Source organism: Ipomoea nil, unplaced genomic scaffold (genome assembly GCF_001879475.1).
Source record: "Ipomoea nil cultivar Tokyo-kokei standard unplaced genomic scaffold, Asagao_1.1 scaffold1845, whole genome shotgun sequence".
Lineage (NCBI taxonomy): Eukaryota > Viridiplantae > Streptophyta > Magnoliopsida > Solanales > Convolvulaceae > Ipomoea > Ipomoea nil.
The window spans coordinates 1-13,337 of record NW_017618273.1 but is presented as its reverse complement, the minus strand read 5'-3'; the positions used below and the strand labels follow the sequence as shown (position 1 = coordinate 13,337).

At 37.5% G+C, this 13,337-nt stretch overlaps 2 protein-coding genes across 2 annotated transcripts; one reads left to right on the top strand and one right to left on the bottom strand.

Annotated features, from left to right (window-relative positions):
- Window positions 1–47: 47 nt before the first annotated feature.
- Window positions 48–2,969, bottom strand: LOC109193230 (the record flags this gene model as incomplete). The annotated part of the gene is made up of 8 exons (XM_019344070.1): window positions 2,636–2,969; window positions 2,374–2,528; window positions 1,701–2,101; window positions 1,319–1,539; window positions 1,130–1,233; window positions 718–1,042; window positions 344–577; window positions 48–223 (listed from the first exon to the last, which is right to left on the bottom strand). Coding segments are annotated over exons 1-8 (1,950 nt in total), but the record flags the coding sequence as incomplete, so codon positions are not given.
- Window positions 2,970–10,085: 7,116 nt separating this feature from the next.
- LOC109193229 (uncharacterized mitochondrial protein AtMg00810-like) lies at window positions 10,086–10,804 on the top strand. Its single transcript, XM_019344068.1, has 2 exons — window positions 10,086–10,306; window positions 10,411–10,804. The coding sequence occupies exons 1-2, from the start codon at window positions 10,086–10,088 to the stop codon at window positions 10,802–10,804; spliced, it is 615 nt and encodes a 204-aa protein (XP_019199613.1).
- The last annotated feature ends 2,533 nt before the right edge of the window (window positions 10,805–13,337 follow it).

The following is a 13,337-nucleotide window of genomic DNA, read 5'->3' as shown; positions in this document are numbered from 1 at the left end:
GTGAGCCAACTTTTAGAGTCAATGAGTGATTTGGAACTCCTGAACACCTTAAACCATTTAAAAAATTCTGCAGTGTGCAGATCAGGAAGCATGTCAACATTTGAATTAGATTTACAAACCGAATCACAACTGAGATACGTCCTTCCTTCGGCATTATTATAGTCATTCATGTATTCATTTACTGCATCCACAATATCCAAAGTTGGTGTCAAAATAGCACGATCTTTTAGGTATTGAATATCACTCTAACCACTGCAGAACATAGGGAATATGTTATCAACAATTGTAGAAATTGGATCCTCAACACAAATTAGCACTAATTCTTCAGGAATATTTATCTCACATTCTCCATGCAAACAATCACCAATTGTTCCATCACCTATATTAGCAATCCACTTTGCAAATTTTTCAATCTCTTTAACTTCAGTATCTGATTGCAATGACCTAAGCCTGAGATTCTTTGTTAGCCTAAATACTTTACAGCTTCTCCAAAGATATGATGCATTTATACTTGCTCCAACAATATCTTGCCTGGTTCCCTTTGGAATGACTGGTAGAATCTGTCTGAAATCTCCACCTAACACCACGGTTTCCCACCAAAAGTCATATCCAAGCTTTTTGGATTTTTAGCACGCATGATATCTCTCATAGTACAGTCTAAAGCTTCAAAGCAAAACTTATGCATCATCGGTGCCTCATCCCAAATGATCAACTTACTTTGCATTATCAACTGTGCCAAAGGACTACTTTGACTGATGTTGCAGGTTGAATCTTCATTAACAGCTATTGGTATTGAAAATCTTGAATGCGCAGTTCTACCTCCTGGTAGTAGAAGAGATGCTATGCCACTTGATGCCACGTTTAAAACTATATCACCCTTTGACCTTAAAGCAGAAGACAATGCTCTCCATAAGAATGTTTTTCCCATTCCACCGTATCCATAAACAAAAAACAGGCCTCCCAGATTATTCTCAGCATCTTGCAATACTTCTCCATATATAGCCCTTTGTTCTTCGGTGAGTTGATGCACCAATTTATCATTCTATTCCATCATGACATTAATATCATATGCTAATTCCTCTTGTATCAACCGATTGGTGGTTCTAGCATGATTCTCTAAATCCGGTACTGGCATCAACAGAAAGTCTTTCAAACTCTTTCCCATAGCAGAAAACATTATTTGTATCTCATGAAGTGCAAAATTCTTTTTCTCATCTTCAGATAAAATCAAATCTGTGATAGTATTATCAATCGCATATTATAACTATGTGTATACAAATAATTTGTACAACATGAAAGTACAGAAACAAAATATTACCTGTAATCCCCAATTGAGCACTAATCTTGAATTGTGCATCCTCAGCCAAATAGTGCCAGGCAGCTTCCCACACAACTTCTGGTTTTCCCATTGAGTTTGACATTAATAGGGTGACAAACAATATTCTCAAATTTACACCTGTCGCCCATTGACTTTCTTCTTCTATAGCATGAACATATTCCCTGTCGCCGTCGACTAATCCTCTTGCAGAACACGCATCCCTGAAAGATTCATATTGCACACCGTCTACTTTTTTTTTATGTCCAAAAAACATGTGGGCCCTTTTACTTTATTCAAAAGACATTTCAAATAAAATATCTCCCCTGTACCAGGTGGCACATAGAAAACTCTACCTATTGCAAATCCTCTTTTCCTTGGTTGCCATTTCCTAACATCTTTCTTCCATACAAATTTAGTTGGCATTTCGGCATATGTCAGTTGTCTTGCAGCTGGGTAGGTTTTATTTGCCTCAAACCATTCTAAGAACATGATTGTTGGACGGCTTAGTATGTTATCAACTGGATCATCATCTGCAAATACGCCACTTTGTTGATTTGGCAAGTGAAAGCTTAATCGCTCAACAGCTGGTGTCCTTAACTGTATATCAAATCCAAATAATCGCCAAGATGCTTCACATGGAGAGATGTACCAAAAATCATAGAACATACTGATTTCATCAATAACTTTTGGACATTCTGCATCGCAGTTGGCTTTGAAAAACTCTGCTGTTACCCTGTCATGGCCCTTGTTGACGTACTTGAACAAATACTTGATTGAACGGGACTGATTACACCATCCCACGTTAATATGAGCTCTTTACTTTTGCAATAAATGTCTATTGTGTGGTACTACGTACCTATTATCCAACTGAATACCATTACGCATGACAGACCGGCCATTGTCTCGTCTGTGATATATAGGATAACCATGCTCGTCCACAATTGACAAATTAACAAACTTCTTTGGAAAGTGTTTAGTACATTTACCATTCGCCATACATGGAGAAGTCAACTGTGCTTTCCGCAAGGACCATGCATCATAAATTCCTCAACAACTTTGAAGTATTCTGGATCTGTTTCTTGGTCAGGTAACTCAGCTAAAATAATGTTGTCCAGATTTATACCACTTTGCGCTCGATTGTTTTTATTCAGGAACAAAAGTATATGAGCATGCGGTAGACCTCTTTTTTGAAACTCTATGGTATAGATCACTGTTAACAATGAAAAAGATAAGAAAGTTTAGAATAGAGCTAAATCTTGGGACATTGCTATGGGTTAGAAACTTCATCATTAAAATAGTAGCTTATTTTTCACGTACCTCCAATGACTGGGCCAAATAACTTGTTCTTTCGACATTCTGATAGTAGGGCATCCAACTTCAATTTGAATATTCTACAAATTATGTCTGGGCGATCTTCTGGCCTTAATTTTCTTGTATTCAAGAAGCGTTGTACCTCAGGCCACTTGGGGTTGCAGAATTGACACGGTTGTCCAATTTCATTGTTCGTATCATAGATATACAGCTGTGCGAAATGTGGTTTCTTACCGTCTACCGAAAATAGAGTACCAATGTAGTGGAAGTTCTGGCCATTTATACGGAAGATTGGGGGACCACCGTTGCTGTTCACGTTTCGGTCTATTTTACCACCCATCGAAGTGAAGCAGAACATACTATTGTATGCTCTAATGTTGTGTAGAAATTGCTTGTTTTTTTCTCCTTCTCCAAAAAAAAAGATCATATATAGCTTGTGGTGGCACCATCGTTTGTGGCAATTGGATCTTACCATTGTTGCAACACAGGTTATATTTTGGGTGGCCGCGATTAATCTGTTTTGTGTGTCCTTTCTTCGTACCAAAAAAGCGCTCCACAGTGTTGACATGTTATAGTTGCATCACCAAGATCTTGGTATTCCACTAAGTTGAGAATTCAAAACCGATTAATTAAACTGTAACATATGAATTAGAAGACCGAATAATATTATACATACCAGTATTGAAAGCAGTCAGTTCTGTAATTTGAGACTTATTTGCTTGTTCGTCACCTGATTGGTTAAAATTTGAAATTCCAATTGTCGACTGCATTAGTACTGTAACTTGGTTTGTGCACGATGTCTCGTTGCATTGTTTTGTACCTACCATGTACATAAATCATCTTATCTATAAATATTTTGAAACATATCCAAAAAATTGTAATGACATTATAATTTGTATACAAATAATTACTTACCATTTGCACTTTCTTGGATATGTTGTTGTGTAATTGGTGACAATCCTACGTAGAATATATCATATTAGTTTCCCAAAAATAATAATCCTTTTGGGTGTAAGAACTAAATATGACTGAAACAAAGAAGTAAACCATGAAACATTTGCAAACTACTACTATTTAATATTAAACGTACCATAATTGTCTTGAACGGTTTTAGAAATTATATCCATATTGGAAACTCTTCAAATCTTGAAACAAATCTCGGTTGACAACATTACACTGGATAACAGTTTTACCCTCATCCATGCATTTCCTTTTGTTGCAGTTTGTGTTACCTAATTAATTTATAGTTTACTTTTTTTAGCTGGCATAAAAAAAAAAATTATTAAGCAACAAAAATGATATAAAAAATACTTACCATTGGATATATCCTGTAGAGGTGGTCGTTTGTTCTCAGACATTGTGAAGGTACCTTTTATATAACATATTTAACATTTTAATGATAGATTGTTTATAATATGTAACTGGAATAAAAACAATTAAGTAATTGGCCATTAACTAAAAACTAACCGTTAAGTATATCGCTTGTTGCACTTGAAGGTAATGGCTTTCGTCCTCCTAACACAAAATGCCTTGATTTACTGTTGCTGGTTGTATATTCCATGCTTCGCGTACTAATTTGTATATCCAAAGATTCTTTATTAACTGAAAAGACATAACATGTTTGTAATATGTTATAACCTGTTAAATAAAATTTTACAAACTTTAAATAGTTTACCTGTTGTAAGAGCACTTTTTGGTCTATCATTTGAATTACAATATGGTTGTGGTGTGTATTCCACTTGTGGATCATTAGTATTCTCTTCTGAATGGTATCGTTGTTCTCTACATTTTATGCAATGACAAAAAAAAAAATATTGTCAAAAACCATACATGAATTAAAATCTGTATTAAAATTACAATGGTACACACAGTACCGTGTAACCTAAATATAATATATGCAATATCGAAACGCTAACATAGTTAATAACGTTTTGTGAATAATGTACATTTTGTATTAATTAAAACTGTTTCTGACATTCACGGTCCACAATCTTGCGTGGATCATGACAAACACAGTACTAAAAAATGCCACATAGTACAGTGCAAGAAATAATGCAATGTAAAAATGGTAACATATTTAAACACTATTAGAAGCTATGTATTATAAGAAATAATGCATTACTTTAAATCGTGAATACATTAACCATGGTCTACACAGTACCGGTGTAACATAATTAAAAATCAAATAAAAAATGGTAAATGCAACTAATGTACATTTCTTACAAAAATAATGTACCTTAAATACACAAATAATTAAAACAATTAATATGTTGTTTTGAAATGTTGTTAGTGTAGAAGAAACAATTTTCCTCATGTGGTATGTTGTTTTGAATGTTGCAATTATGATATCTGTTTGTAGTTGGAGTATGCATATTTGCTATATCTTGAATGCTTTATTAGGTGACCATCATTAATGTTTTGACATATACTAAAATGATTATGATTGTTCAATTTTTTTTTTTTTGGAAAACCACAATGCCAGTATACTATTCCTGTAATTGAATACACATGTTCCCCCTTATATTTTTGCACTTCTTCATTTTACACATGTACAAACACTGTTTTAAAGTCTTTTGGCAAATGATGAATCTTTAAATCTGATGCCATTATTGTACACTACAGTTTAATACATGTTAGATGATGGCCTGCTAACTGTGATGGTAATTATTACTCAATGTAGAACTATCTATAAAGAGATAGTATATTTGATCACTTACTAAATGAGAAATACATATTTTTCAGATTTTAATATAGGACTATATACTTATACTCTGATGAATTCTATTATTTTGTTTAGAATTTGATCAGTTTGACCAAGTCTAGATTTAAATGAAAGTAATGTTGATTTAAATGTCTATAATGTAGGACCGTGTATAAATGGCTAAACTATTTGATTCCTTTGAATTTTAGTTTTTGAATGACATAATTTGTGTGTTTGATTGATTATCTGTGAAGTGTTACATTTTGACTATTGTTAGATGTTATTATTTTTTGGTAGTTTTGGTAATGAAAATCTTTTAAATGTGTGATTTTTAAAGTAAAATAGCATTGTGTATACAGTTTAAATATTGACAGATGGCTATATTTAAATCAGTTTAGAAAATTGTGTTCGTTCTTGATTCTTTGACAAATGATGAATCTTTGTTTCTGATGCACATATTGAATGACTAAAATAGATTTTTAATACATGGAATCTTTATTTGTTTTGACATTTTTTTTTTTGCACAAAGATTGAATACATGTTACATGATGATTTGTGGCAGTGCTGCCAGATTCTTAGATATCACAGCTTCTTAGTGTTCACATTACAAATTAGTAGATTATATATTATGTAGTATGGGATGAGTATTTACTCTTCAAAGTACACAATAGTTGTTAGTTTTGTAAATTGTAGTTGTTGAAATGTTTCTATTTTAGATGTGTTAACATAAAAAACAGTCCTCTAATGTGTATTTTTTTTTTTTTATACAGAAATTGACATGATGATATAGTTTGCCAATTTGAAAATACCAGTGTGATCTTGTAATGTACTAAACATCAGTGTGAGTTTTTACTGGTAATTTGAAGGCTCTAACGTGTATCATATTTTTTGTACAATTCTTGAAAGTTTCTTGAATACATTGATTTTTTTAAAATTTTTTTGAAGTAATGTATTCTATTTAGTAAGGTTTTTAATTTAGTTAGGACAATCATAATTAGATTGGATTTTCAGCAAGCTATACTATATATATATATATATATATATATATATATATATATATATATATATATATATATATATATATATATATATATATATATATATATATTTTAATTCACCAAGCCAATTTTAATTTTTAAGTAATGTTCATTTAAAAGTCTAGAATATAGGACTATCTTTTTTTGAATGCTACTACTTGTGAGTATTAATATTATTATCTGTGTTTATAATTGTATAACCTAGGATTAGTTTTCTATGGTTAGAATGAGTCTACTGTCTGTATCCTATTAGATAGGAGTAGTTAGAGGTAGACTGAGATATACTCTCCTGTAATTCTATCGTTGGTTAATTGGAATTGATTTTGAATTCTCATATGGTATCAGCCTAAACACGATCCTCCACCACAAAAACGCTACCCCCCTACCCATGTCGTCGAACTCCTCCGATCGCACTCCATCTGCCGTCGGCGGTTCATCTCCGGCGAACCCGAACCCCCTCGCCGGAGCACACCACTTTATATCCATGAAATTAACCTCTAGGAATTTTCTGTTTTGGAGAACCCAGCTAATACCCTTTCTTAGAGGCCAGGATTTGATCGGCTTTGTGGATGGAACCACCCCATGCCCGGCAGCCACTCTCACCACGGTCTCCGGCAATTCCGGTACCAGCACAACCACTACGGCGACAGCCCCGAACCCAGCATATAAAACATGGATACTCCAGGATCAGTCGATCCTTTCTCTATTAATATCCTCGATTTCAGATGAGGTATTGCATCTCGCGGTTGGCCGGAATACCGCCGCCGACGTTTGGAAATCAATCTGCTCCGCTCTCGGCTCCAACACGCAGGCTCGTTGTCTGAGTTTGCTGGGCCAATTCCAGGCGCTCCAGCAAGGAAACTCCACGCCGGGCGATTACCTTGGACGGGCGGAGCTCCTGGTAGAAGCACTCGCGCAAGCTGGACAGCCTCTCTCCATGGCCGAACAGAACCTTTACGTTCTGAGAGGCCTGAGGCCGGAGTACCGTGCATACGCTACGTCTCTCACCGCTCATGCGCCGATGTCGCTCCAGCATCTCGCTGATCATCTGCAGGCCGCCGATTTCATATTGGCAGATGACTTTCCGGACGCTGGCAGTGGTTCGCCGTCGGCGCTCTATGCAGGCCGAGGCAGTGGTGGCCGACACTCCCAGTCCAGCAATAATCAAAACAGCGGTGATGGTGGCCGGCAGTCCCAGTGGCGTGGTGGAAGAGGTGGCAGAAATCATCGGGGTGGCCGAAATCAGCGCGGTGTACCACGTTGTCAAATTTGTAGATCGCAGGGACATATCGCGGTCTACTGTTATAAACGGTACACGACGCAGCCACCTGCGCAAGCCCATGTTGCAGTGTCCGGCGAGTCCCCGGGCACATCCGTACCACCGGCCGACGCGTGGTATCCTGACACGGGTGCCACGGCTCATGCCACTCCCGATGCCGGCATGATAACATCCGCGGAGGAGTATAATGGCCCGGATACGCTCCGGGTGGGAAACGGTATAGGTTTAGTAATCTCACGGGTTGGCCATGCATCAATCCCATCTTTGTCAAAACAATTGTTTCTATCTGATGTATTACATGTCCCGAAATTAACTGTTCCCCTATTGTCTGTTCAAAAATTCGCTAAAGAAAATAGTGTGTTTTTTGAATTTCATGACAGTTGTTTCATTGTGAAGGATTCCAAAACCAAGGCAGCGCTTCTTAAAGGCCCGACTTCTGGAGGTCTGTACAAGCTACCTGTGTCCTGGAGTCATTTTGCGTTCGTCAGTTCCCGGGCAACACCCACAATCTGGCATCGCAGACTCGGTCATCCACATAGTCTAGTGCAAAATAAAATTCTTCAGCATTGTTCAGTTACTCAAAATAAAACTAGTTTCGGGTCATGTACGGCTTGTCACCTCGGCAAGTCCTCTCGGTTTCAATTAGATAGGATAAAAGAATCTAGCAACAATGTACTAGATCTATTGTATACGGACATCTCGGGGCCTGCACCAGTTGTCTCGTCTAGTGGTTATCGTTATTTCCTTCTGTTTGTTGATGATCATTCCCGGTATTGCTGGTTTTATCCATTAAGGGTAAAATCAGACATCTATAAAATGTTTGATGTGTTTCGTGTGTTGGTAGAGCGGCAATTTTCGCGCTCTATCAAGTCTATACAGTCGGATCTAGGGGGTGAGTACCGCAAACTTCATACCACGTTTCAAACCCTTGGGATTAATCACCGTCAATCATGCGCTTACACGCATGAGAAAAACGGAAGAGTTGAGCGCCGTAACAGACACATTGTCGAAACGGGCTTGGCTCTTCTCGCCCAAGGGGCTGTCCCACAACAATACTGGGATCATGCTTTCGAAACAGCCACGTGTCTAATCAATTACCTACCTTCCTCAACATTAAATTTTGAAAGTCCATATTACTGCCTTCAATAAAAGTTACCCCCATATCAGTTTCTACGTGTCTTCGGGTGCTTATGTTACCCGTATCTAAGGCCTTATAATCGGCATAAAATAGAGTTTCGTTCCACACCGTGTGTCTTTCTGGGGTATCCTCCGTCCTTTCGAGGATACAGATGCATGGACTTAACCTGTGGGAAGACGTATATATGTCACCATGTGCGGTTTGACGAGTCTATTTTTCCCTTTGCCACAGGTACATCACCGCGAGCTGTTGAGCCACAGCCTGTGCCGTGGGCAGCTGGTCCCATAGTACCAGTTCACAATGAACCTGCAGTTAGCCCTATCTCTACTATACCACACGACTCTGACCCCTAGCCAATAGCTCAAGAAGTGCCACAATTGGCCATTGAGCTCACTGTACCGGCTTCTCGGGGCGGGGTCGGGGTCGGGTCGGACACAACCTCAAGAGCGGGATCATGTTATGCGTCTCTGCCGCATGACACAGGGCACTGATGAAGAATTCCACGCCCTAACTGCAGTCACTGCTGATCCAACATGTTATTCTCAAACAGTTGGGCACCCACAGTGACGGGATGCCATGGATCAGGAGTTTAATGCTCTACTGCATAACAACACCTGGCGTCTGGTCCCACCTGATCCTACTATGAATATAATCGGATGTAAGTGGGTGTTTCGCACCAAGCGTACTGTAGATGGCTCGGTAAAACGGCACAAGGCTCGTTTTGTGGCGAAAGGTTTTAATCAGGTAGCCGGAGAGGACTTCTTCGACACCTTCAGTCCCGTGGTCAAACCGACAACGGTTCGGCTTCTTTTTTCGTTGGCCATCACCAACAAGTGGACTCTACGACAGGTAGATGTGCACAATGCATTCCTAAATGGGCATCTAGCCGAAACAGTCTATATGAAGCAACCTTCCTGTTACGAGGACCCGACTCACCCTAATCACGTCTGCCACTTGCAAAGGTCTCTCTACGGCCTGAAACAGGCTCCGAGGGCATGGTTCAAGAGGCTGCGTGACTTTCTTCTTACCACAGGGTTTAATGCGTCAAAGACGGATGTCTCTCTCTTCTACTACAGCTCAGATGGGTGTCAGGTTTTTCTCCTTGTTTACGTCGATGACATCATTATGATGGGGAGCAATGCTACACTGGTTAATACTTTATTAAGCCGGCTGGCTACTGCGTTCAAGATCCGGGATCTTGGCAAACTGGGGTTCTTCTTATGCATTGAGACTGTGGACACTAAAGGCGCATGATCCTATCCCAGCGTCGTTATATGTCTAATTTGTTGAATCGAGCTGGTATGGTTGACTGCAAGCAACTAGCCACACCCGCATCCACCACACAGGCCGTAACTCCATCTGATGAACCGTTTGATAATCCCACACAGTACCGTCGAATTGTTGAGGCTTTACAGTACCTCACTATTACTCGTTCGGATCTATCATACGCAGTGAACCGTTTGTGTCAGTTTATGCATACTCCGACAGTTGATCACTGGGCCATGGTCAAGCGGGTCTTACGGTATATCAAAGGCACCTTGGATTATGGGCTTCGTCTTAGTTCTTTCCGACTGCTGCCATTCACGCCTATTCCGACTCTGACTGGGCCGGCTGTCCGATTGATAGGAAGAGCACTAGTGGGTATGCGGTGTTTCTCGGGACTAATCTCGTCTCTTGGCTATCAAGGAAGCAACGGACTGTGGCCCGCTCTTCGACTGAAGCAGAATATAAAGCCCTAGCTGATGTTGCCGCTGAAGTCACTTGGGTTGTCTCTCTTCTCCGTGAGCTTAGTCTACACACTGGGCAGCCTTCTACTCTGTGGTGTGATAATTTAGGAGCACCATATCTGTGTGCTAATCCAGTTTTCCACGCCAGGACGAAGCATGTTGAAATCGACTATCATTTCGTCCGTGATAAGGTTGCCAGCGGGGACTTTGTGGTTAATTTTGTATTGACTAAAGATCAGCTGGCCGATGTCTTCACCAAGCCTCTTCCCGAACCCAGATTTATAGCTCTTTGAGACAAGCTCAACGTTGTGTCTCTAGCACCGTGTGCTTGAGGGGGTGTGTGAGTATTAATATTTTTATCTTTGTTTATAATTGTATAACCTATGATTAGTTTTCTATGGTTAGAATGAGTCTACTGTATCCTATTAGATAGGAGTAGTTAGAGGTAGACTGAGATATACTCTCCTGTAATTCTATCGTTGGTTAATTGGAATTGATTTTGAATTCTCATCCTACTTATACTGTGATCAATCAAATATTTTGGATACAATTTTGTCCTTAAAGTATAATGTAATTTTAACTTTACCAAAGCTATATCTAAATTAAAGTAAGGTTCTTTTAGGTTAGTTGTCATAAAGAATAGTTCTCTATAGTGTACTTTTTACAGATATGTACTAAAAAACAGTGTGATTTTGTAATTCTAGAAAGAGAAGTATTACTCAGCTATGTTTCATACGAATGTGTATCATCTATCATTGTTTAAACTAAATTTTGAGCAATCCAAAACTGTTTTTTTTTTTTTTTTTGAAATATATGGAAGGGGGACACCCACAGGTTACACCAGAAGACTATTTTTTTTCTTTAATTTGTTTTGATTGCTGTTTTGGGGTTTAATTGAGTTAGTGCTAAAATTGACTATCTACTTTTCAATTGACAAAGTCAAATATAATTTTTAACTACTGTTCATTTAAAAGTGTAGAAAATAGGACTATATACTTATAATCTGGTCAATCTATTATTTTGGTTAAAATTTTATCCTTAAAGTTTAATTACATTTTAACTTGACCAAGTCTATATCTAAATGAAAGTAATATTGATTTAAAGGTCTAGAATGTAGGACTATCTATTATAATTAAATTTTAACTTTAAAGTTGAATTGCATTTGAACTTGACCAATTATATATCTAAATTAAAATAATGTTGATTTAAAGGTATAGAATGTAGGACTATCTATAAAGTGAATGTATATTTGATTACTTTCAATTTTAGTGTTTTAATTTCAACCATTAGTGTGTTTTGATTGATTATATGTTTTCTATACAGTGTAACTGTTTTACTATTGGTAGATGTTTGTCTTTTTTATTAGTTTGCTAATGATGATATTTAAACTGTGTGAGTTTGAAAGAATATAGCAATATGTATATAGTGCAAATACTGAGTTTTATTACAGTAGATATAGTATAATTAAAAATACAGACTTAGTACTTGACTACAAATTTAGCAGATGGGTAAAATTAAATCAGTTTAAACCCTCTTCTGGTCCCCTGGTTGACTATGCTTGCTTCCTTAACTGATTGTGATTGTGTTTGCTTCCTTGTGTTTGGTTCCTTCTCAGATTGTTTGCTTGCTCCCTTCATTCTTGCCCTGCATACAGTTTCATATATCTAACAATATATAAACTAATAAACACAGTGTATAAAAAGAAAGCATAGGTAAACAACAAAGGCAAAGAGTCTATTTTAGATTGAAACATAATGAAATTGTTCAGCACAAACAAAGAGAAATTGAGCAGGGCAAAATATAAAAACCACAGAAATGTGGTAATAGTCTGTAGTATCCAAGATCTTAAATTTTTCCTGTTAACAACAACATTTTTTCCCTTCTTCCTAGAAGAAGAGAATTGATCCAGAAGCGATCTCTTGACACCATTAGGATCTTCAGGTTCAATGTCTAGACTTTGAGACTGCTGTATACTTAATGGACTGTTGACCTCATTGTCTCCATTAGAAGCCTCCTGTATATTAAAAGTTGATTTAGTCCAAAACATGTCAAACATAGACTTAAAAATGTAAATATTTATTTTACTTTATTAAAAATAACAACCTGATCAGATTCCTCATCTTCATCCCATCCTCATCTATCATTTTTGTCATCAAGTCCTTCTCTTGGTCTTCAATAAGTTTAGAACAGTATGCTGACACTAAGACTTCATCCCTTAGAACTCTCATCACAGTGTAGGCTGAATTAGCTCTCTTCATGAACTCCATTTTTAATGATATCTTAAATATCATTCTCAGACCAACTAAGGATTCCAATTCTCTTGGAATTTCAGGAACCTAAAATAAAGAAAATAGCATACTTAAAAAAAAAAAAAAAAAGACAAAAACACAGTTCATATGAAGTGTTAAATTTTACAGTACTGTTACTTTACCTTATTATACTTCGTGTACAAACTGTGTGCCGGGATACCAACTAATTCAGAACACTCTCTATCCCATAAAAGGAATGGAGCATCTCGTAGACCTTTATCTAGAACAATAACTTTGACCTGATACTTGCCATGCCTCTTGATACTTCTTATCACAGTGTGTACAAATCAGATCACCTAATTGTCCAGAAAGCTTTCTGTTACATCCTGGTGACATGCATGAGATGTACATCCATCCAAAAGAGCCTTCAATGGCCACAATTTCAGCAGGTGCATAGAACTCCCCATTCTACCATAGAAAACGTAACTTGGTTACTCTGTCTTATTAAATGTATAATGAGTTTTGTGGACTGTATTAAGGATTTATAACAGTTTAGAGTCTAACCTGCTTCTTTTTC